Here is a 21,935-nt window from a genome sequence, read left to right on the forward strand (position 1 = left end):
TCAATCCAGAGCTGTATCTGAGTCAATCTATACTGGAGCGCCATCTAGTGGTGCAGTATGTAAATTATTTAATCTTCCAACATTTGCAATTTTAACAGGTTTCAAACACGTGCATCTCCAATGTGTCACAAATACCAGAGTGATGCAATGATTTGTCTGTAAATATATTCAAAATGTGTCCATAGTGAACATTCTCTCAGTAATCCACTGGAGGAAGCGTCACCATCCTGGTAAACTCTTCATAACGCACAAGTCCATCACGACCAACGTTGGCCTCTTTAAACAGGTCATCCACTGTAAGGAGCAAAGTCATTGTGATATAATTACTAAAACAAACTGTCAATAATTTGTGACACTGAGAGCACAAAAAGTTTAATGATCTATATGGTGTCTTTTAGGAGAATATGTATAACAAATAGAAGGCAAGAAACTTGCCACAGAATGACAGAAGTCTTGAAAAATATTTATTTTATCTATATTTTGCAAAAGGGTGCATGGAAGTCAGTACCTTCTTTGTTTGTTAATTTCTCTCCTAGGCCTGTTAGTTTGGCTCGTAGCTCAGAGGCGAGGATGTAGCCTTGCTTTTTTTTGTCTGTCATGCGCATGGCCTCTAGGATCTCCGCCTTTGGGTCCTCCTGCTGCGTCTGTCTGTGCATCATGTTCAGGAAAGTGGAGAAGTCTACCTCACCTTTTTTATCTATTGGCAAAAGTTATAGGGGAGACAGATATGATTCGTGACATGTGCAGCAATGCAAGTTTAGATTAAAAGCATACAAAAATGAAAGAACATGGCAAATGTGTGTTGTGGTCCAAGCCCTAAAAGACTAGCCATATTGATTAAATTCAATTTGGGAAAAAAAAATTTTTAAAAAAAGGCTACTTGACACAGAATTTTGTTCAGTTCTGGATGGCAAACTAGCTTATTGATTTTCCTAAAGCGCATTACCTGTTCTTGATTTGAGAGACAAATATTCTGATAGCAACTAGCATTTTGATCTTAAACAATTTCAAAATCAGTGCCAGATGGATTGGATATAGTAAATTGTACTGTAATGATAGATTTGATAAACTGTACTCCGTATCTTTCAGCTTTCTCGACAGCAGAATCTTGAGTGAGCTGTAACTATTTAATTATTATTGTGGGGAAGAGAGAAAGACCACTTCACTGACTGGAGATAAAAGCACGGAAACAAGAGTATCCTTTTTTCTTTGGATCAAGCCATGGCTTTATGAAAGCCTCTTGTTATGGGTATATTTTAAAAAAAAAACAGATTGTTGGTTTTACGTTATTAAGTTAAGATATGATCTAGAACACAGAGATTGCATGCTTGTGTTTTTATTGCGTTAAGAGCCCTAAAGTCAAATGTAAGACAGCTCATGTCATTTTTTCCTACAAATGTGTCCTGGTCTATTTTCCAAGAAAACCCTTTGTTTTATCTTTTGTTGTTGTGTGCCAGCCAACAAATGAAGCAATGTGTTACAACTTTTCATGATTTGTGTCTGTACCTATCTTATGAACCTGTAGATGTCGGTCCACCTCACTGAAGGTTGGACTTGTTCCCAGACATCGCATCACAGTGATCAAGTCTTTTGCCTCAATCTTCCCTTTACGTTTCTTGTCATATAGGGAAAAACATTCTTTGAATTCTGAGGAGAGAAAATGACATTGGACAACACGCATTGAACAAATTATTGTATCACTACTTCAGAGCCATTTCAAATGTGCTGGTCATCAACATGGAACATAATTTCAACCATAACAGGACTTCAATTAACATCAAACTTGGACTTTAAAAGCATCTGACTGTATCAGTAGACCTGTATTTGTAGAAATTCCAGTACTGAATATTTCATATACTGTACACATTTCATATGTTGTTAAGGTGTAATGGTAGTGAACCATTACCTTTAGAGAACAAAATAACACAACATAAAAATGTTTAAAGGATTATAGTAGAAAACATTATAGGACAACTCTTTCTGCTATTCCTGCAGTCATGGTTTAATTTGACACCTTCAAAAATCACACTTGTAGCCTCAAGTTAAGATGAATAGTATTTCACTTTCACACACACCATTTGATCTTCATCTGTGTAACAAGAATATCTTACCATTGATCTGAGTTTGTGTAAGGAACTTTGCCTAGAGAGAAAACAGCACATCATATGCATAAATTATTTTAGTTATTTAAAACGAAGCCCATAAGTTGAAAAAGAAAAGATTGAAATTCCTCACTTACCATGTTGGACGGATTTGTGTGTTACTTCCTGTAGTGTCACTCCCTTGCCTAACTGCTGTCCACACCAGCTCATTCTAAAGTCCACCACTGGATAGACGTAATTGATAGGCTGTTGCTGTGGCAACAGAGATATTGGATACGATGTATCATATTATTCCTGCAGACAAGACACAGCCTATGTTACCACCCTGCTATAAACCCATGAATAGGCCATAATTGTTGCAGCCCATAGGAGAATCACTTTAGGGCTAGTGTTTTCCTTCTCAGAGCATAAACTGTACCTCCTCTGAAATCAACATTACAGCTGATAACATTTAGTCCTTCAATAATATATACAGTTTGTGAACAATTAAAATACATGCTTTAATCAGTCTGATATTTGAAATGTAATATATGTATCTTAATGAAATACACATATAAAATAAACATGCACAACAAAGGTGAAACAAAAATATTTAATGGGTCTTAAAAAAGTTACAGCAAAGTAGACATTTGTACCTCAGGTTGAATGCATTAACCGTTTATATCACATGTAAATTTGGCCTTCAGTAATAACAAATGATGTCATTATAAAAAAGGACACACCAGGCACAGGTTGAATCTCTGTGTTATGTACGTTCAACCTTAGCTCAGCTGTAACACAACCTCCATCAGTACAGGGTAAAGCAATCAAGGTAACAGCTTTGGAAGTCAGAGGAATAGATTCAGATCTTGCTGTTCCACTTGTGTGAAAGTTTCCATAGCATTTTGCCTGGCAAAATGGGATTTTGACCTTTAGTTGAAAAATACAGTAGGAGAGTACAGCCTAATGGCTGTCTTTTATGTATAATGTATAAAATGACCAGGGCTCAGGAACATATATGACACCAGGATACTTCTTCCGCAGAACCTCATCACTCCAGAGATATGCAACCCACACCACCACGAGGCCCAATGTTAAAATGAAGTTGTAGAAAAGGAACAGGCCATTGCTGTCCAGGACAAATCCTTTTTGCCTCTGCTGAATGACTGTAGCTGCCATGGCGAAAAAAGTGAAGACGTACAAGATAAAAATCTGGCCCTCGGTCACAAGATACCTGTGATGGAAAGAAGGAAAGAGTGAAGAGAGGGAGATTTGTTATTAAACATTTACACAAATTAATTTTGCAGACTCAATTATTTCTGTACAACAATTACACTCCTGACACACCACATTCATCTGACCACTGTTTAAATGTACGTAACTATACATGTGCTTATATTTAACAATGTATTAATATAAGGTTTTTGTCTGGTTTTATTTTTCGACAGAGTGGAGGACACTAACCAGTAGTACAGGGCACTAGGACCCAAGAGAATCCATCCAGCTAAAGGCATATTTTGCTGCCCTTTCACATGTGTGAAACAGCCAGTGAAATAAAGAAAAAGAATGATAAAGAATGGAATATACCTGGAAAAAAGACAGATCATTGTGAAATGTCAAATGTACACAACACATAAACATACACATATGTACAGGGATGGGCAGTATTTCTGATACATTTACAATACGAATACAAAATACAAAATATTTGTAATTTGTATTTGATTGGGATGATGGAAATGCCTTCATATTTTGTATCATAATACTTCAGTGTTTTGTATTTTTAAAATACTTTAATAAAACACTTTAGTAGTGTGATGACATCATACACTGTAAAAAAGAAAAAGTCAGGGTTGTCCAATTTATCAAACCATTTTACCATACAATTACATAAAACAGTCTAGTTTTGAATAAAACACAACCGTATTGTGTTCAAATGGTCAAATCAATTGATTAATCCATTTTTCTAATTGAATCATGTAAGCATATATGCTAGGGAAAAATGGAAAAGAGGGTTTGTCACAGTTACTAAACCAAAAAACATGAAAGTAGGCAAATCCATGTTTTTCTTTCAAACAAAATGTTATTACGTTGAACTGACCTATTTTTATCATAGCAATGAATTTATCCAACAAAATCATGTGAGATCAATGTGAAGCACCTAAGTACTCAACCAGTAGGCAAATGAACACTCGGGATGCCTTGGTGTCATCATTTTATTGTTTTCCCATGAGCCTTTGCAAGAAAAGCACTGCGATAATCGTGCAGCTAACAGTGTTGACAAAAGTTTTCGCCTGAGTTTTCTTAAAGAGGGTTATGTGTAGAGACTAGAATTTGGAGCTGAGTTGTATCTTATGTTGTGCTTTGAAATGAACCATGCTTTGTGAATACTGTGGCACAACATTCGGCATGTTTCAGTTTAAGACTTCATCTTGAAGTCTTAAATATCAAATTAATCTTCCTTTAAAATTGATGTTGAAATACTAAGTACACCTGGATGCCTACTCTCAGTACATGCCACCTGTATAACATTATGATGTCGAAATTATGAATATTTAAAGTACACTTAAACTTTAAAAAGTTTTATTGGAATTACTTGATCAAACTGGGTAATTACAGCATGAATCAATTTTGTTTTTAGTGTATTGTCCCTTAATCGTCTCAACTGGTTTAGAGCATGGGTATAAATTCATACCTTATTAAGATTTGTTCTGTTACTTTTAAAATTTATAGAACATTGATCATGCCATAATTATTGGCTTCCCAGTTGTTCAACGTACCAATGGGTTGTAAATAGTGTTCAACTAAGCAGCTTAATTGATTACTAAATGATCACACACACACACACACACACACAGTATATACACACCATATGTGTACATATATACACACATAGCATTGCTAACTAGACAGGAATTAATTCTGTGGGTTTTTTACTCACCACATTAAATGCCCCAGGTGTTCATCATAATAGTAAAGTAGTTCAAATGAGTCAATCTGGAAATGGTGAAAGATTTACAGAATAATCATCACCTCTGATTTTGAACCAGGTTTCCACTCCAAATTAACTATTTCCTGATGTATAACGGAAATTCTTTGTACCAGTGATGCAGGCTTGAGGTCTTTGATGATGGGGTTTTCTCTGACTGATAAATGTAGCTGGTAGCCACTCAGGATGAGGCGATGGTTGATAGAGTCCCCTACCAGATGGATGCTGGCGCCCATGACGAAGGTGATGATGCTGATGTATACCGCCGAGCGAGGTAAAGCAGTAGAACTACGCTCAATCAGCTTGTAAAACAAAACACATGTTCTGCCAATCAATCAGGGCTTACCTGATCACTATAGACTACCAAAAGTATTCATGATCCTTTTTTGACAGCTGTGATAAAGACTATTCTTCCATCATTTACTTGATCGTAGAAACTTTACATAAGATTGGATGGCATGGAAAAAGAAGATATGCATTAAGGATAAAGGCAATGATGTCCTTAAACACAATAAACTGTGACTATAATGGTAACATTATACATAATAAAATATAAGTTATATTACAGCTGTTGTTAAAATGTAAAACTCAAAGACATTTCGAAGGCAAAGCTTTAGATAACTAAATCCGATTAACCATTTCCCCACATTAAAATCTGCTGTTGCTTTCAATAATACTGCTCATCTCTGGACAAGTAAAACAGATAATGAAGAGATAATGGCATGATGTGCAAGACCATACCTTCAGAAGAAGAAATGGTGTTATGATGTTGTAAGCCATATGAAAGTAGTCCCCAGCACTGGGTTTGTTTAGAGGGAACCATTCCAGAGGAAGAATAATCTAAGGATACACAAAGTGTATACATTTATTTAATCACAATGCTGTTTAATAAATTGGCAATCTAAAGAGTATGGACTCATACCATTACAATGGGTCTGCCAAAGTCAAGTATCCAGTTTTGAATGGTGAAATATATCCACAGATCACAGTGGAACTGTGGTTTTACCATGTCTGATTCTTTCCTTTCCCAACCAGACCTGAAAGACAAATAACCTTAACACAAATTCTTTAATCACAAGCAACAACAGATTGCAGTTCATTAGCATACATTAGTAATACTAGACAACTGTCTAATAACATAATTATTATTAAATTATTATTATTATTATTATTATTATTATTAGGCAACAACTGACAACAAATCCCATGTAATTCCTAGACAAAAATAAATAAATTGATGCACACCATATACTAGGTCATGACATGTATGACATTTTATCAATCGATAATAGCAGAAGAAACCAAAAAGCCCGCTTTACAGCACCGTCCTGTCAACTCTTACAACACATAAACATAGCATAGGCTAGCCTATTGTGTGCAATTGTTTTGTCCAAACCTATTTTCTGTAGCAGATTTCAGAACGGTCGACACAGGCCGTCTCCGCATGGTTAGTTATTTGTAGAAAAAAATTTTGAATGTAGGTTAGCAACCAAATACATTTGAGGAAGCGGCAGAGAAGGCGAAGGGTAGGCCTACAGCTCACATGACCACTGTCAGAAAACTACTGCCGGCTTCAACGTGTCATAATAAGAGTTCCGTGCAAAAAAAAGCTACAAAATAAATGTTACCATGAATCAACGAATGGTTGGCTAAATGCCTTATTTCCATAAGCTACAAACTGTGTCTTGCTATTTCGATTATATATTTGGATAAAAACAAATCACTCAAAAAAGAAAATTGAAGAATAAAGAATTCATGGAAAATCGTGTAGGGCTAATAGGTTTACTGGGTCTGACCACAAGCCTATATTGTATTTTGTCTTGTTCGAATACTTACGGAACCCTGGAGGGGTCATTATAAGATATTTTTTGGTGTATATTCAGAAAACTTGCACTCATTTGACTAAATAGTGTGCTCATTTTACTAAATTGTGTTCTCATTTTAATTTTTGTAAAATTAGTGCACAATTTACTAAATTGAGTGCACAATCTAATATAATAATAATAATAATAATAGCAATAATAATAATAATAATAATAATACACTTTATTTGTATAGCACCTTTCATACACAGAATGCAGCTCAAAGTGCTTTACATTTGGAACATGTAACACAATAATTTGTTTCTGTGGCCGTTTATGATCCAATCAGCAATCAGAAATACTTAGTAGGCCTATATATATAGACTTTACTAACAAATGCTTAGGCTTGATGTGGACTGTAAGTGGTTAGCCCTAGTATGCATATAATAAAATGAGACCACAATTTAGTATAACAAGAGAACTATGTAGTAAACACACAATACCTCCTGGGCTCCGTATAAATGTGTAGTCAACTAATGAAATATAGTTTAGGCAATTGGGCTCTGCACCTTTTGATTATACACCTGGAGATAGTTTGTTGAAATTTCAGCAGTGAGCTGTGTCATAGGCCTATATCTGACTCGATTTCCTTGTTTTGATATCAATTATAGTGTAATGTAGCTGAGCTCCAGGTTATCATGGGTAGTTGTTGATTATTTATCATTCACCAACGACCAGAACCAGTTCCAGCCAAAAGTCTCTTTACAACATAAATTATTAATTAGTTGTGCAAAGACTGGTGAGAGATCTCCTTTGAATCAGCTGTGGTCAGGTGGGGAGGAGGTGCGGGGTTTGAAGCAGGTGAAACAGTCAAGCGGAGAAGAAAGAAGCAGAATGAGAGCAAAGCAGCAAAAGGACCCTCGCACATCAAACACATTCTAAGCACTATCAAGCTATAAAAATACATTTATAAGCAAACTCTGTGGGCAGCAGGGCTGAGGTCAAACCAGGTACATGTGTACCATCAACCAACTACAGTACACAGTGCATCAATCATAAGTTTTCAAGACAACAGACTTGCATTGGTTCTTTTGCATGTCAGTCAGCAGTCTTCCATTCAGCTCTTGGCCATATTTAGTGGGAAAAGTGGAAGACTCAAGGGTTTTATCTGATGGAGTTGGTGAAAGCCACCATTTGAAGAGGATATTCTTTCAGGGGCATGCATTAGGAATCTAAACCACATGCCAAGATCTTTCAATATCAGATTTAGTAAACTGGCACACATTATTGGGTTGAACTGAGTGAGCCAAATTGAAGAATTGAAGAATATTCTCAAATATAAATCGACCAAGAAATTGCTATACAATGACACAATTGTAAGGGTCTAGGCCTTCAATAACCATTACCATTTCTGACAGGAGGAAAATGTATGCAGGTTGATTGGGATTTATTTATAAGCACAACTAGGTACTCAGTTTGTCTGCACATGGCAGCCTGTAATGTTTTTATGTCCTGATGAACGTCTCGTAATTCGCATTACCAGCTCTCACCAGCAGAGGGTAGCAGCACACATAATCAGGGAACACATGAAGAAACAGACACGCATATGACACATGAAGAAACAGGGCGCTCAGTCGATCTCCGAACTGCTCATCTTAACACGTGCTGGTAGAACAAAATCCCTTTAGCTTGCTTCAACTTGCCAACTGTGCAGTACTGGCGTGGCAATTGATTAATTACAGCAGGTGCACTGTATGTGAGTGTGTATGTGTCTTAAAGCAGCCCTACCAAACGTGTTTATGCCATTATCTGTATTTTTAGCTTCTCTTTACTCTTTTTTCTATGCACATTTGCTGAATTTGTTGATGAAAAACCAAAAGGCAGAAATGGTTTATCCTTGCCATTAACTACTTGACTTATTTAGTATTGGAGTGGGTGTATCTACAAACCACTGTCTGACTATTTTCTTTTTTTTCACAGTCTGAATTTATACATCATTCAAGGATTCCTTAATTCACTACAGGTTTCCTTACAATCATCACTTTATCCATATCCAGGTGTTATTAATGGATGAAGGCAAATAATGTTGACTAGGAATGAAGTTCTAAAGGCTTGAAGAAAACGATAATCATAAAGTAGCCTAAAGAATAACTATCTTTATTTTAAAGATTTATTGTGGAGTCAGTTACTCACTGGGCCTAGAACGCAGTATGCACAGACTTCACCTTACTCCCATATAACAAATAACACACAAGATAGCCTAGGTCAACATTTGAGATACTTTACTTGATGACTTGGCAAAAGCTGACACTAAACATTAAAGAAAATTGATATTAGTTGAAAATTGTATATTTGGTAGGCCTATGTAATTCACTATTTTATCAAAGGCCAGTAAATTACTAAAATATAGAGATAGGCTTACCAACATAGCTGAAAATTGAGTTGAGAATGTAACAATTAGGCTACTGACATGCCTAATCACAGCATGTAGCCTCTTTGGCCTTTTACATCTATCCACTCTTCCAACACCGGTGGTGGTGACAGTGGAGTGACAGTCTGTGAAACCTTAAATTGAAGAGAGCACATTTTATTTTCCCACTGATGATTTAAAACTACATGCAAATAGAGGTCATTGAGACAGTCCAAACTAAAGGACATGAGCACTGGCTAGCACCTGTCACCACCTGAGACCAGGGCTAGCTTATCCATGCTAGATAACAGTTGCTCTCTCTGTCAACCATATAGTTACGGATTACCACCAGTTGGGCATTGCAGGCACATTGTTGACTACTGCGTAAATCAGTCAGTTCCACATGTTCTGTCAATTCAGTGGCTTTATCTCAGAGTGTGCCTGCCACTGTCAGGCTGAATTGTCAGCAATGCAGAGGCCACTTATCTCCTCTATTAAAAATAGCTTTTGAAAAAGCCTCCAAGAGAGTCTCCAGTGATTCAGAGGGATCTTACTCCCAATAGATGTAAGCAGCGAGGAGGGAAAGTAACTATAGTTACAGGGAGTGTAAAACTTTCCCGGAAGATTACACTTTTTGTTTGATTTTGATACTGTGAAATACTATGTATGTCAGTTTCAAACTTGCAACTGCTTTGCAATAACCAATTGTTATGGGTTAACCATGATTTCCATTAATGGTTATCTTTGTATGAGGTGGAGTGTCATGTCTGAAACTTTACCATAATATGTTTTCCTAATGATAAGAACAAAACAATACATGTAAAAGGATGCAGCACATGTACAGTGCTAAACGTGGATTCCACTTGGCTCCTGTGACTTTTTCACAAGAAGGAAAATTACAGTTAATTAGCCTACATATAAAAACATTAAACAGACATAGGCCTAATTGTAACCCCTGTTCATATCCTGAAATTCTGTGAAAATCATTGTTGACCTCTACTTTGAATGCCTTTACTTGAGAATGCATAGGCTGTAGAATAATTGCTAAGATGCTTGATAACTTATTGTAAATCCACTGTTTTGTAGGCTACCTCCACTGTTTATTACATATCTGACATGACTAGCCTGTTATTTTCCCTAAAAAAATCCTCAAAGTATCTACTAAAAGTTCCAGACAGAACTCCTTATTCTAAAGACCTTTTATTCGTCTATTTTAAAATTTCCTACCCAGCACATGGGCGTGAAACTTGAGAGTACTTTTCCAGAGGATTTGGATAGTCGGTCGATTGCTTAGGTCTTTGTGCATACCATTGTCTCACATCACAAACATTTCTCACACAGCCGAGACCAAAGAGAGAGTAGGGATATGTTAGCTGTTGACAGAGCGGGCGGAACGCACGGACGGTGAATAGGGGCTTGTCTACCCCTTCCAGAAAATGGGCTTATCTGCCCTTTTAACCAAAAGAATAACTTGAACCTCACAGCTACGTCCTGGACCAAGTTTGATGACATAATTTGCTTATATGCTGTTGTTATTTTGAACTTTAAAATGTGGGAGATGGTGGTGTTGTCGATAGCGAGATCTCCTCTCCTGTTGTCCAGGACAAGATGGCAGCAGTGCAGCAGGCAGACTGTGCATGGTATGGGTACCTTGTAAGTCCATAACATGTTCGGAGAGGCCTTGGATTCTATCATCTGTTACTCTATATGAAGGTAAGGTATTTACTGGCTTTAATGGAATAATCACATTGCTTGTTTTGACATTTTAACAGCTATTTGACCAACTTAGTTTTGGTCTTGTCACATAAGTATCTCCACTGAGGGCAGTAACATACTGCTAGCCAGCTAACAGTATTAACAATGAGCTAACGTTAACTGGATAAAATGTTAAATGTTCGTTTAATAGCTGCATTCGGTCGGTTCAAGACAAATAGCTGTAATCATGGTGGTGTTCGTCTTTTTACGTTAAATTGACTTATCGCCGTGATGTCTCTCATAAGTTAAAGTAACAACTGACATACACTAACGGCGTTCCGCAAAATCCTAAACTAATGTTTTAACGTTAGCTGTCTAACATGCAATGTTGCCAATTTGGGTATAGCCGTCAATAGAGCCGAAATTACCAAAGTTATTCGGAAAAGCAACATATTTTTTTTGTTTCAACGATACTAATTACTTTGAATATATTGTTTTTGTTTCTAGTGTAATGTCAGGGCTGGGCACAACGTCGCCAGCCAACCTTTTTAATTAACGTTACCTCGAACTTCTGCTTCATACGTTCCTTTTCAATGACCTCGGTAACAACGCAACGTAGCTTGGTCATATTTTATTAGCTAGTTTGCTAAATAGCTATTGCTGCGTATGTAGGCTTTATTTTGCCTTGTTTTATCTGGCATGGTGTGCGATGTAGTCTCGGGTCAGATGGAATCCTTAAAGCTCACTAATGTTAGTTTGAATAAAATAGCGACTCGACTGGGTAACGTTAGCAGCGTGTAACGTTAACGTTAAATGCATTGCACCATTTCCCTCTTCGCAGACGGTAATTCGATTCCAAGTTAGCTATTTGCTCGATAGTTAAGCTGACAACACCCATGGCCTGGCTTCTGTTTTCTTTTCCATTAACGTCACAGAAATCTTGTAGTTCGCGCACTATATTCTAAGATCATTACAGACTCCAATAATGGTATGGTAAGTTATTGACTTGCTTGCCATTACTTCTTATTTGTCAGCCATGTAGGATAACCTGCAAATTTTTTTTCAATCTTTTGGATGCTTGTCTAACATATCCTGTAAGTTAATTCCATTTCTGTTTACATCTGGTGGTCCTAATTCCTCGCTGCGCTAGAGTGAACATGGAAATGGCGAGACGGCAGTTAAAGAAGAATGAGCGCATTTAGAAGCTGGAAGTTAAATAGAAGTCACACGATAGCACCAGTACGCTGGCTGTTTCAGTTGTGGATAGGCTGATATAATTCCTGTCAGCCAAATCTTCTGGTCTTTGTCACTGTCGAAAGTGACGTTAGTCTGCTCAGTAGAAGTGATACCAGTTGATTGTGTCAGTCTTCTTGCCATCACACTCTAGAACTATTGTTGAGAACTGCGTAGAGATAAAAGTATTCAGAGCCACAAATATTCCACGCCACCGCAATTAACACGGCCATCAACAAGACAAGGCTAGTAACATGCGGTCCTCTGGCTTTTATATGAAATGCAAAACATGACTATTCATTGCCACTTCTGTTCTGTGCTCTTGCACAGAATTTGTCCACCGTGCTGTGGGCAGTTATTGCCTCATTGTCTCAAGTTCATCTCTTCCACATTTAAAAGAAGGCAAACAAGCTCAAGTGTTTAAGTAAGAACACATTCTGCAACTGTATAGGGCCTTTTCTTGCTCATATTTGTGACTTCATCCACTGAATCCTGCTGCCATTGCAGAAGAAGAAATGGTTAGAGTGTGTCTAAAATGTTGTATTCAGAGCCAGAGTTGTCTTGAATGCCGTTTTCATAGGAGACAGTAAGAAATAATTTGTTGCAGTAATTGTCAGTTCCCCCCATAATTACATGCTATGGATGGGCAAATTGGCTATCTGCATTAACATGGGCGCAATATCATTGTTTTCCTGTTATCTCTGCTACCGATTTGCACACTGCGTCACCAGGCTATATTGATCTTATTGACCCAGCGTGCAGTCAATTTGTTTTACGTTTCCTTGTAAGTGGGCCATGCCTTCTGCTGTTGGCTGTGTAGTAGCCTTTGTTTAGTCATTAGTCTTTTTCTCTACTTTTTTTCAGTTGTTGCATTTTTTTTCTTACTCACAAGACCCTTCTGTTCTCTTAGTCAGTTGCATACCACTTTTTAAGTCACCCCCCCCCGAGCTAAATACTTCCTGGTTTTAACATCATCCATACCATATCAACATTTTAGCTGTAATCCTCGTTTATTTATTCATATCACTAAATTCATTAACAGAATAGGGATCTGAACAGTAGGCCTAATGTTTTTGCACGGCTACTTCATATGCTGCTTGCTTTGAAATTTGATAGTGTTCTTGTTGTGTTATGGATGCTGAGTGGTGGCCTATAGGGGAACTATGCTTTCCTTTTCATAGTAGTCCATAACATTTTGGATGGCGTCAAGGGATGAGTGTGTGACCATGGCAGTATGACTAGTTTGATTCCAGATCTCTGTGTGGGCGCAACTTCAGGCAGTGAGTTTTTTTTTTTTTTTTTTCCCTTGGAATTTCCCTTTGCCTAGTGGTAAGTTTGGGCCCAACCAGAAACAGATGAAGCTAGTAGGCTATAACTCTAAACTGCAGATAAATGGTGCTCTTCTGGGTTTGTAGTTTATCCATATGCAGACTATATTAATCTGAAGTTCCATTATTGATGATGACAGCCAGGCCGAGTCGGTTGTGAAGCTGTGGTTAATGTTTGGCAAGGTTTAAGAAGACTGGCATTTTTTTTTTAACTTTGTAACACTGGGATGTCACCTGATGTTATGGGGTGGACAGCTTTTTATGATGACGTCTTATTGTCGAATAAAAATCCAAAACATGTCAAACATGTTCAATTTATACTACTATGGGACTTAATAGCTTATCCGATTCTCTTCAAATGTTTTATTTGAGTGTTTTCTCCAGACCTCATCTTGGTATTGTCCATAAAAAAGCCTTTTTTTTTCTGAGTTTCCTTACAGCCACTTCCTGTTTTGTTTTCCCTTGTGTTTACTGCAGAACAGTTTGGGTACTTTTTGACCTGCCACATATAACATGGCTTCTGCCTAGACATGGTTTGGCACATAGCAACATCCTTATACACAAAGGCAAATTTGAAATAGTTCTGTAGACAGAAAGCAATCCTTAATTACACTACTGGTATGTTTAATTGGGTTGTTGGGCAACGTCTGAAATGAAATCTGGAACACACAGTGACAGATCTGGAGTGAACCCATTTGAAGACACTGTATCTTTCATAGTCTTGGGCCTTCTGTTGTCGCTCAGTGCGAGGTGTGAGCTATTCATTGTCACACATTAGGTGAAAGGACAGAGAATAGGTTGTTTGTTTTTTCCTTTGAAAGCCAGCTGTGTCCACTCGCATAATGAGTGGAGGGGCATTTGGTCATTTGTCAAGCGCACGATTTGGATGCGGTAGGGTGAGGGGTCAGTAGGTATAGCAGTAGTATAGCATCGTAGCTGTTAAAATTGTGTAGCTCCTAGTCAAGTAACTTGACTCCACAGAAGGAGTCTCCTTGACTAGTGGGGGAGTATCATGCTACAGACGGTAATAATAGCAGGCTCTGCAGCTGCCACTTTGTTGGCTTAGCTAAATTAAAGGGCCAAAACACCCAAGGCCCCATCCTAGTGGCCTCCTGTTACCATTTGAGACAAAACGTGTCCGTTGGAGGATGCGGCCCCACAGGTGCGTACTTGTGACCATTGGAAAAAGGTGTTACCTGATTGGACATGTGTTGGGTTGTGTTAATCGCATTTGGTTTGCCAGGGTGTAATTGTAGCATTGCCCTCAAACCTATTTTTAAGTTGAAGGTGCCATTAATGCAGTACTCTCTCAATTCTATTTCTAACGTTCAAATTTGAACTGGAAACATTATGGGCCACCATTGTGATCAGTCACAAGCTATGTGGTTTACAACCTTTATCATGCTATTTCCCTACATGTGAAGTCGGTGTCTAACTAGCCTTGGTTTTCACTCGTACTGTTATCTGTTATGGACACCATTCTTATGTTTATTTCCATTGGGTTGTGACAACACGTCAGTCCAGTGTGATTGACTGGCGTTATTGGACTTCCTGAGACTTACTATGACTTGCCCAGATCAGTTGCACTGTAGGATCAGTTGCTGCTGAGCTATAGTATTATTGATAGTGTTTGTGTCATTGTTTTCTCTCTTGTTTGAAGCTAGTGCTGGTGCACAGGGCAACCAGGTAACACACAAAACTGCTATAGCCAAACGTGTAGCCTAGGGGTTGTTTTCTGTCTAGGGGGATTTGCATTCAGACCGTCTCTTCTGTGTGTGACAGTAATGTTGACGACAGTTGTCTTTTTCTTTTTTCTTTTCAATGTGGCACCTGGCAAAACAGACGTGGAGTAGTATGTCCTAGGCATAGCAAGGTGTTTTTATTTTTTTATTTTGTATTTTTTCCTCAGATACCAGTAGTGATTTAATACATTTTAAAAGGAAACCTCCAATGTTGGCCTGAATATTATTTTTCTTCCATGCTAAAATCATGCCATGCTGTTAAATTAAAAGGAGGGTTCTCAATTGTGAATTTTGTGCAGAGGTAGGTGCCTCGCATAGGTGACCACACTCCACTGTCTTGGGTTCATTTTGGCTGAGACTCGACCCCAGGATGAGGCATGCAGAGCTTTCTAAATCTGTCCTCCTGAATACCCGCGTTGATTAAAGTTGAAGAGCCAGCAGGGCCTTAGCGCTTTTGATATCACTGGAAGAGCTCCAGAGAAAAGGAACTAGGTCAGCTGTTTCAGCAGGGCCAATGGACAGCCACTGATAAGGTCAGTGTGCCAGGGCTGAAGAAACAATGCAAAAAGACACAAGAAAAGTCCACATTTTAATTCATTTGCTAGACGTATAGGGAGGGTATTTTTTCGAGATGTTCTGCTCTTGGCTCTTTCTGACTGCCTGTTTGTTAGTTATTGTAGTTGGATATTCAAGTAATTGTGGTTCAGATCTTCATTTCCAAGTAGAGTGTTTCTTCTTTGAATGACTTCAGGTCAGGCCAGGTCAAAGATGCTCTAATAGGAAGATGTCACACAAGGCTGATGGTGTTTGTATTTTGTGTTTAATGGTATTTGTACTCTGAAAGATTGGTTTCCGAGGGAATGAGAAACTGGTGAGCCATCCATGGAGTGTTCTCATCTTTCCCTTAGGCCAGTTGCTGGAGTAGATGGTAAATGACTATAGAAAAGGGGTCCCCAGTGCAAGTTTGTCTCATTGCAGTTGACTGTTTTTGTGTTGGACTGACACACACACACACACACACACACACACACACACTGTACACTAGGGGTGTAACGGTACACAGAAGTCACGGTTCGGTTCATACCTCGGTTCGGACATCACGGTTCGGTACGAGTTCGGTACAATGGAGGGAAAAGCAAAACAAAAATGCAGAAACCATTTTTTTTGTACATGTCTCAGGCTGTACCACCTAGTGTCATACAGTCTCTTTCCTGAGCTATCTGCAACACCCTGAAGTGTGTAAGATGTAGGATAAACAGTACAATAAGTACCCAGACTCCATCTGTAACTTGTAAACAAAATAAGACAATCAGCTATAAAACTGAAAATAGGCCTACAGCATCTCTTATTTCTGAAAGTGCAAATTACATAGAAAAAATATTTTTAAAAATCCACTTAAACAAGACCTTCAACATCTGTGTTTAGTTGTATATGAAAGGGTCTACAATTTGCCTCAATATTTTTTTTTATTGTGTGTAAAGTAATAATCTAGCCTACTAACTGTGAAAATATCACACTATTTTGCCTTTTTTAAAAAAAACGAAATTGATCCTTTCATTTTAGAAGTCACGTGACTTTGCCCTTTGACGTTAACTCGTGGTTTGGCTTGTTTATTAGCCTGGTTAGCGTTGTCACTTTATTTTGCTGTCTATGCACTTAACACTACCAGCTCCTCATGTGAGAAGTTACAAGCTACCCCAACATAAAGGTAATTACCACGCGATTTACATAGCTTTCTGTCATTACGAAATCATTTAATTTAAGCCATAGGTTTTGGCCCTATTTGTATGTGTATCCAAAGGCTGCTGAAGCGATGGGGAAGTTTTTTTCCCCTCGTTTCAGTGATTGGTAGCCTACATCATCTGGGTGATGGCTTCGAATATGTGTAGCATTTTTTCCACTCACATACCCAACAACTGCTGAACAACGCCGACACACAGTTTCATCTTATCCACCACTCTTTCGCCTGTACTAATGTTACTGTAACTGAAGTTCTCAAACTTGCGATCTTAAAGAGACCAGCGGATCCTCTAACTCTTGTGGGTCTAACCTTAGTGCTGCTAATGACTGACGGACTCGACCGACGACCTGACAAAAAAAACATAGGCGCCAATCAGAGCTTCAGAGCTAAGGCAAGGCTAAAGATTAGCGTTAGGTGTCGCTAAAGAACTCCCGTAACTCTCGCTACTTAACAGTAATTGCGCATGACATTAATTAATCCGCACACGAGTTTTATGTATTTTTATACCGTGTATTCTCCGTGTAAATTCATGCACCGAACCGTGACGCCCGTACCGTTTCGGTTCAATACGAATACATGAACCGTTACACCCCTACTGTACACACACGTTGTGTTGACACAGATTGCATCCAGGGATATTGTTTGGTACTGAAATATGTTCATGCTAAATGCTAGAGCAACTATATGCTTTTTCAGGTATGATATTACTGGTAAAGCTTTGTATTGAAGTTTGGAAAATTTGATAAACTAATCTTTTTTTTCCTTCTTCTTTCCTTCATTGTCCACAGGTATGGCCTCACAAGTCTTGGTCTACCCACCACATGTTTATCAAACTCAGACAAGTGCCTTTTGCAGTGTGAAGAAACTCAAAGTCGAGCCCAGCAACTGTGTGTACCATGAAAGAGCCTACCCACGGACTTATTTGAATGGTAGAACCCTTGGTATCGCTCATCCAACGAAACTCGCGCCTTTGTTTCAGTCAAGAGAAGCTGCGGGCGGCGGACCGCGCGGCGGGCAGAACTTTTCGTTGCAGACGGTTGCTGTGAGAGGTGTACAGCGTGAGCAGCCTGCGGCAGCAGCGCAGCCCCAGAACAGGGGTCTCCCCTCGCAGGGAAAGGGGCCAGGGCATCAGGACCGAGGCAGGGGGGGCAGCAGTGGAGCTTCAGGGGGAGTCGGAGGGGGCAGGGGAGAGGGAAACGGCTGTAGAGGGGGAGTTACCGCTGGGGAGGCTAAAGGAGGAGAAGGAGGAGGACAAGAAAGTGGTGGTGGTGGAGGTGGTGGTGGTGGTGGTGGTGGTGGTGGAGGTGGTGGTGGAGGAGGGGGCGAAGTGGACGGGGAAGATTGCGGAGGTTTGAATTTGGCAGAAAGCTTCCAGCGATGCGGACTGAAACGTAAAAGTGAGGAACTAGAGAACTTGGGGAGCGCCATGCAGATAGTGGAGGACCTGTCCATGTTGCCTGCGATGTTGCAAACGAATGTGGGAAACCCGGCGGCGGTGGCCGTTCCGGCGGCGGTAGCGGGAGCGCCCGCCAAGCAAGGGGCCGGGGGAGGAGACGGAGACTACCAGCTGGTACAGCACGAGGTGCTGTGCTCCATGAAGAACACGTACGAGGTTCTGGACTTCCTGGGCCGAGGCACCTTTGGCCAGGTGGTCAAGTGCTGGAAGAGGGGCACGAGCGAGGTGGTGGCGGTCAAGATCCTGAAGAACCACCCGTCGTACGCGCGGCAGGGCCAGATCGAGGTGAGCATCCTGGCCCGCCTGAGCGGCGAGAACGCCGACGAGCACAACCTGGTGCGAGCGCTGGAGTGCTTCCAGCACCGCAGCCACACCTGCCTGGTGTTCGAGATGCTGGAGCAGAACCTGTACGACTTCCTGAAGCAGAACAAGTTCAGCCCACTGCCGCTGAAGGTGATCCGGCCCATCCTGCAGCAGGTGGCCACGGCCCTGAAGAAGCTGAAGGCCATGGGTCTGATTCACGCTGACCTTAAGCCGGAGAACATCATGTTGGTGGACCCTGTGCGGCAGCCCTACCGGGTGAAAGTGATAGACTTCGGCTCAGCCAGCCATGTCTCCAAAGCAGTATGCTCCACGTACCTCCAGTCGCGGTACTACAGGTATGGACTCTTTAAAATCCTCTACATTCTAAAAATGCCGTCCCACTGACTCGTAGTCTATGAGATTAATGCACCATGAAAGGACACACACACACACACACACACTCCTTCCAGCTTAGCGCCACCATGGTGTGTGTAAAGTTGCTCTGAACTAACAATTTGCTTAAATCAAAAGCTGAAATGTTTTTGAAAACATGCCCCTGTAAATAGTGACTTTGGTATTGCCCTGTGGAGTTGTTGGAATAGAAATGTCACTGGTGAAAAATGACATCCTGTCTACACACAAGGGCCACATACTAACCTGACAAAAGTTTGACCCCATGATGTTCGTGGCGGGGGGTAAGCCATTCATTTCTCCTGTTCATGGGAAAGGAAATGGTGTTCTGAAAACAGACGCTCACACAATGGACTTGAGAACTGGAAGCCAAAAAAAAAAGGGTACCAGTTGGTATGAGTCTGAAAATCTGAGTTGTGTAATTGTCTGTTCACATGAGAAGAGGGAAGGGTTCATATCTTGGGAGGAATGAGCAGGCTGAATTTTTTCAGCTGTGCGGTCCTGCGTGGTCTTGGCCAAATGGCACTCTCAACACTACCTTGAAAGCAGCCTCCTCACATGCCAGCATAGCATTGCATGTTTATGTTAACAGGAGTGCCGTGCTTCTGGCCCAGCAAATGGAAAACTCTGAGAAAGAATTACTCTTGGCGGCGACTTGAGGTTGTCTGCTGGTGTTTTTTTTTCCGTCTCGTGTTCAGAAAAAGGGGCCTGTGATGATATCAAGTGTTATGTAACTCCCCAGAAATGACCCACTTCATTGTTTGTGATTGTACCTCAATGAGAACTTTGCAGTGTGGTGAGAGTATTTACTTGGGTCCTGGACCTGCAGAAGGAAAGCTGGCCACTCCAGCGGTCCTACGGAGGGAGAACAACACATTGATCTCTGTGTGTGTTTTTTTTCTTCTTCTTCTGTGACCGGAAGGCCTTCGACCATAAATAGAAATTGACATGCCTTTGCATGCTGTGTGGCCAAACAGCCTATAGCTTTGTTCTAGGGTCTTGCTTGAGTCCAACCCCAACTGGTTTTAATGTCTTTATTGTTCACTAACAAATAGTCCAAACTAGTACTTCTTCCCAGTTAGACAGAGACTCCATTTATGACATTACGTTACTGGCAAATGTGCAGTCTACTACACCATTGAATTGCTGCATTATGTGTTTAGCTTTCTATAGAAAAGACTGGCCTTGCTAAAATGGTATTGAAAGAGAGGAGTCGTTTAAGAAAATGAGTGTTAAAAGCTTGTTTGCCCAAACTTTCACAGTGTAAAGAACACACACAGCTTTTGGTTAGTTAGCTACGGCAGACTCAGTTCTGCAAACTCAGTGCCCTGGGTAGCAGCAAGTGGTGGCCAGTTGGCTTGGACAGACTGACAGTTGCGTTATTAATTTGTTTAATTTGTATGACATTCAACATTACTCTGTCGTACAGATCTCACTCTGAGTGTTCCACTATTAATAGAAATGGTCTACCTATTTGACTGTAATATGGCTCATTCTGAGACTAAAACGGAATTTTTAATGTAAGATGTGACCAAGTATTTCTTATTTTCACAGGGCTGTGGTTGGGTCTGTGTATTGAGTCCCAGTGGTTTTTATGAAGGTTGTATACAGATTCTATGAAGGCCATATTTATATTTATAGTTTTTCTGCTGGCCTCTAGAGCATGTCTCTAAATAGTCATGACAGCGAGGTTTATTTCCATTTAGTCGTGTGAAACATTAAATGGTCTCCGTCATTGCTCTTGGTTCTTGAGATCATGTAATATTATTCGGGGCTCTGTAGATTGCAGGTTGAGATTAGGGGCAATTAGACTACTTTTATTAGACTATCCAGGCTCTGGTCACATTAGACTATTAGGCCTGTTATGCTGCTACCTGTAACCATCTGGCTTTTCCTGAGAGCACATTTTTCATCATGGCCCAGTTTTTTCAACAACTAGTCCAGCTCTTTAAAGCTCTGTTGGATTTCTTGGATATTCAAGTGCAGCAATTCTATGAAGAGCTTTTTTTTAAATCTTTGACATAGCTTTAAAGTGTTTCCTTTGGCTTTTTTTGTTGTGATCTGAACATGGATAGGTTATAGCTTAGCTTAGCCGAGCTGAGCTAGGGTGGGTGGGTGAGCTTATGGACTTCTACTCCTGGGGCGTTCATGGAATAGCAGTACCCAACCTGGGTATTGATACTCCACGCTGGCCTGCAGCCCTTCTTAACATGCACAGATGAGCTGCTCTGCAGCAGGGGCATGACGGTCTCGTGACTTGCATACAGTGTTCTCCTTAGATACTCGGGAGACGGACACAAACAAACCCTCAGTGCCTTTCGAGTCACACAAGATGTCTGAACAGCAGCACCCTGTTTTGGTGCACTGACTGGGTGGAAAAGAATTCTGCTCTTGGCCAGTTTGAGTTTGTTTCTACCCTTCATGCACTTATTAATTTCACTCGGAGTTCGTGAGAAAGATTCAACCTATAGGCTGGGCCTGATGCTTATAGATATATTATGGCTGAATGGGAGCCCAGAAATATGGATTTCCCCTGGCATCTCAAAGGTTCTCATGCCTGTGAAATATAATGCGTCTCGTGCAGTGGAATTGTATCTTGTTCCTGTCTTCAAGTGGAGTCATGAAACTGAGTGGAGACATTTTTTAAGGGAATAGTTTTATTTTAAACATAGTTTTGTTCTCAGCTGAAAAGGCTGGTTAGAGGTGGTAAAGGCCACACATTTAATTTAATTTGTGAATATCAA

General features: G+C 40.0%; 3 protein-coding genes across 4 annotated transcripts in view; 1 reads left to right on the plus strand and 2 right to left on the minus strand.

Annotated features, from left to right (window-relative positions):
• Positions 1-35: 35 nt before the first annotated feature.
• calml4a (calmodulin-like 4a) lies at positions 36-2,537 on the minus strand. The gene is made up of 5 exons (XM_076286980.1): positions 2,240-2,537; positions 2,112-2,142; positions 1,507-1,647; positions 509-697; positions 36-294 (listed from the first exon to the last, which is right to left on the minus strand). Exons 1-5 carry the CDS (start codon positions 2,240-2,242, stop codon positions 197-199), a joined length of 462 nt encoding a protein of 153 aa, XP_076143095.1. The 5' UTR covers positions 2,243-2,537; the 3' UTR covers positions 36-196.
• A 143-nt stretch (positions 2,538-2,680) lies between these two features.
• On the minus strand, positions 2,681-6,607 carry cln6a (CLN6 transmembrane ER protein a). The gene is made up of 7 exons (XM_076286981.1): positions 6,467-6,607; positions 5,993-6,107; positions 5,812-5,910; positions 5,184-5,372; positions 5,023-5,078; positions 3,546-3,668; positions 2,681-3,315 (listed from the first exon to the last, which is right to left on the minus strand). The coding sequence occupies exons 1-7, from the start codon at positions 6,514-6,516 to the stop codon at positions 3,045-3,047; spliced, it is 903 nt and encodes a 300-aa protein (XP_076143096.1). The 5' UTR covers positions 6,517-6,607; the 3' UTR covers positions 2,681-3,044.
• A 4,029-nt stretch (positions 6,608-10,636) lies between these two features.
• hipk3b (homeodomain interacting protein kinase 3b) overlaps positions 10,637-21,935 on the plus strand; it is a 45,574-nt gene continuing 34,275 nt past the window's right edge. Inside the window, exons 1-3 of one of the 2 annotated variants that reach the window (XM_076286983.1) lie at positions 10,637-10,995; positions 17,810-18,283; positions 18,338-19,136. In XM_076286983.1, the coding sequence (XP_076143098.1) occupies positions 10,920-10,995; positions 17,810-18,283; positions 18,338-19,136 (1,349 nt within the window). In that variant the 5' untranslated portion in view covers positions 10,637-10,919. Of the gene's footprint in view, positions 10,996-17,809; positions 18,284-18,314; positions 19,137-21,935 lie in introns of those variants that run through there. The other variant, XM_076286982.1, reaches the window with a different exon arrangement.

The sequence above is a fragment of the Alosa pseudoharengus genome, unplaced genomic scaffold (genome assembly GCF_046254945.1).
Source record: "Alosa pseudoharengus isolate Yale_2024_CS ecotype anadromous, Long Island Sound unplaced genomic scaffold, YU_APseudo_1.1 YU_APseudo_1.1_scf_16, whole genome shotgun sequence".
NCBI lineage: Eukaryota > Metazoa > Chordata > Actinopteri > Clupeiformes > Clupeidae > Alosa > Alosa pseudoharengus.

Excerpts from the sequence above, each read along its gene's own strand:
- cln6a (XM_076286981.1), bottom strand. The coding sequence starts at position 6,516 with ATGCGGAGACGGCCTGTGTCGACCGTTCTGAAATCTGCTACAGAAAAT. Across the intron at positions 3,669-5,022 it reads CACCTGGGGCATTTAATGTG|GTATATTCCATTCTTTATCA; the intron begins GTGAGTAAAAAA and ends TCTTTTTTCCAG. Across the intron at positions 3,316-3,545 it reads CCTAGTGCCCTGTACTACTG|GTATCTTGTGACCGAGGGCC; the intron begins GTTAGTGTCCTC and ends TTTCCATCACAG.
- calml4a (XM_076286980.1), bottom strand. Across the intron at positions 1,648-2,111 it reads TACACAAACTCAGATCAATG|AATTCAAAGAATGTTTTTCC; the intron begins GTAAGATATTCT and ends TTCTCTCCTCAG. Across the intron at positions 698-1,506 it reads TCTACAGGTTCATAAGATAG|ATAAAAAAGGTGAGGTAGAC; the intron begins GTACAGACACAA and ends TTTTGCCAATAG.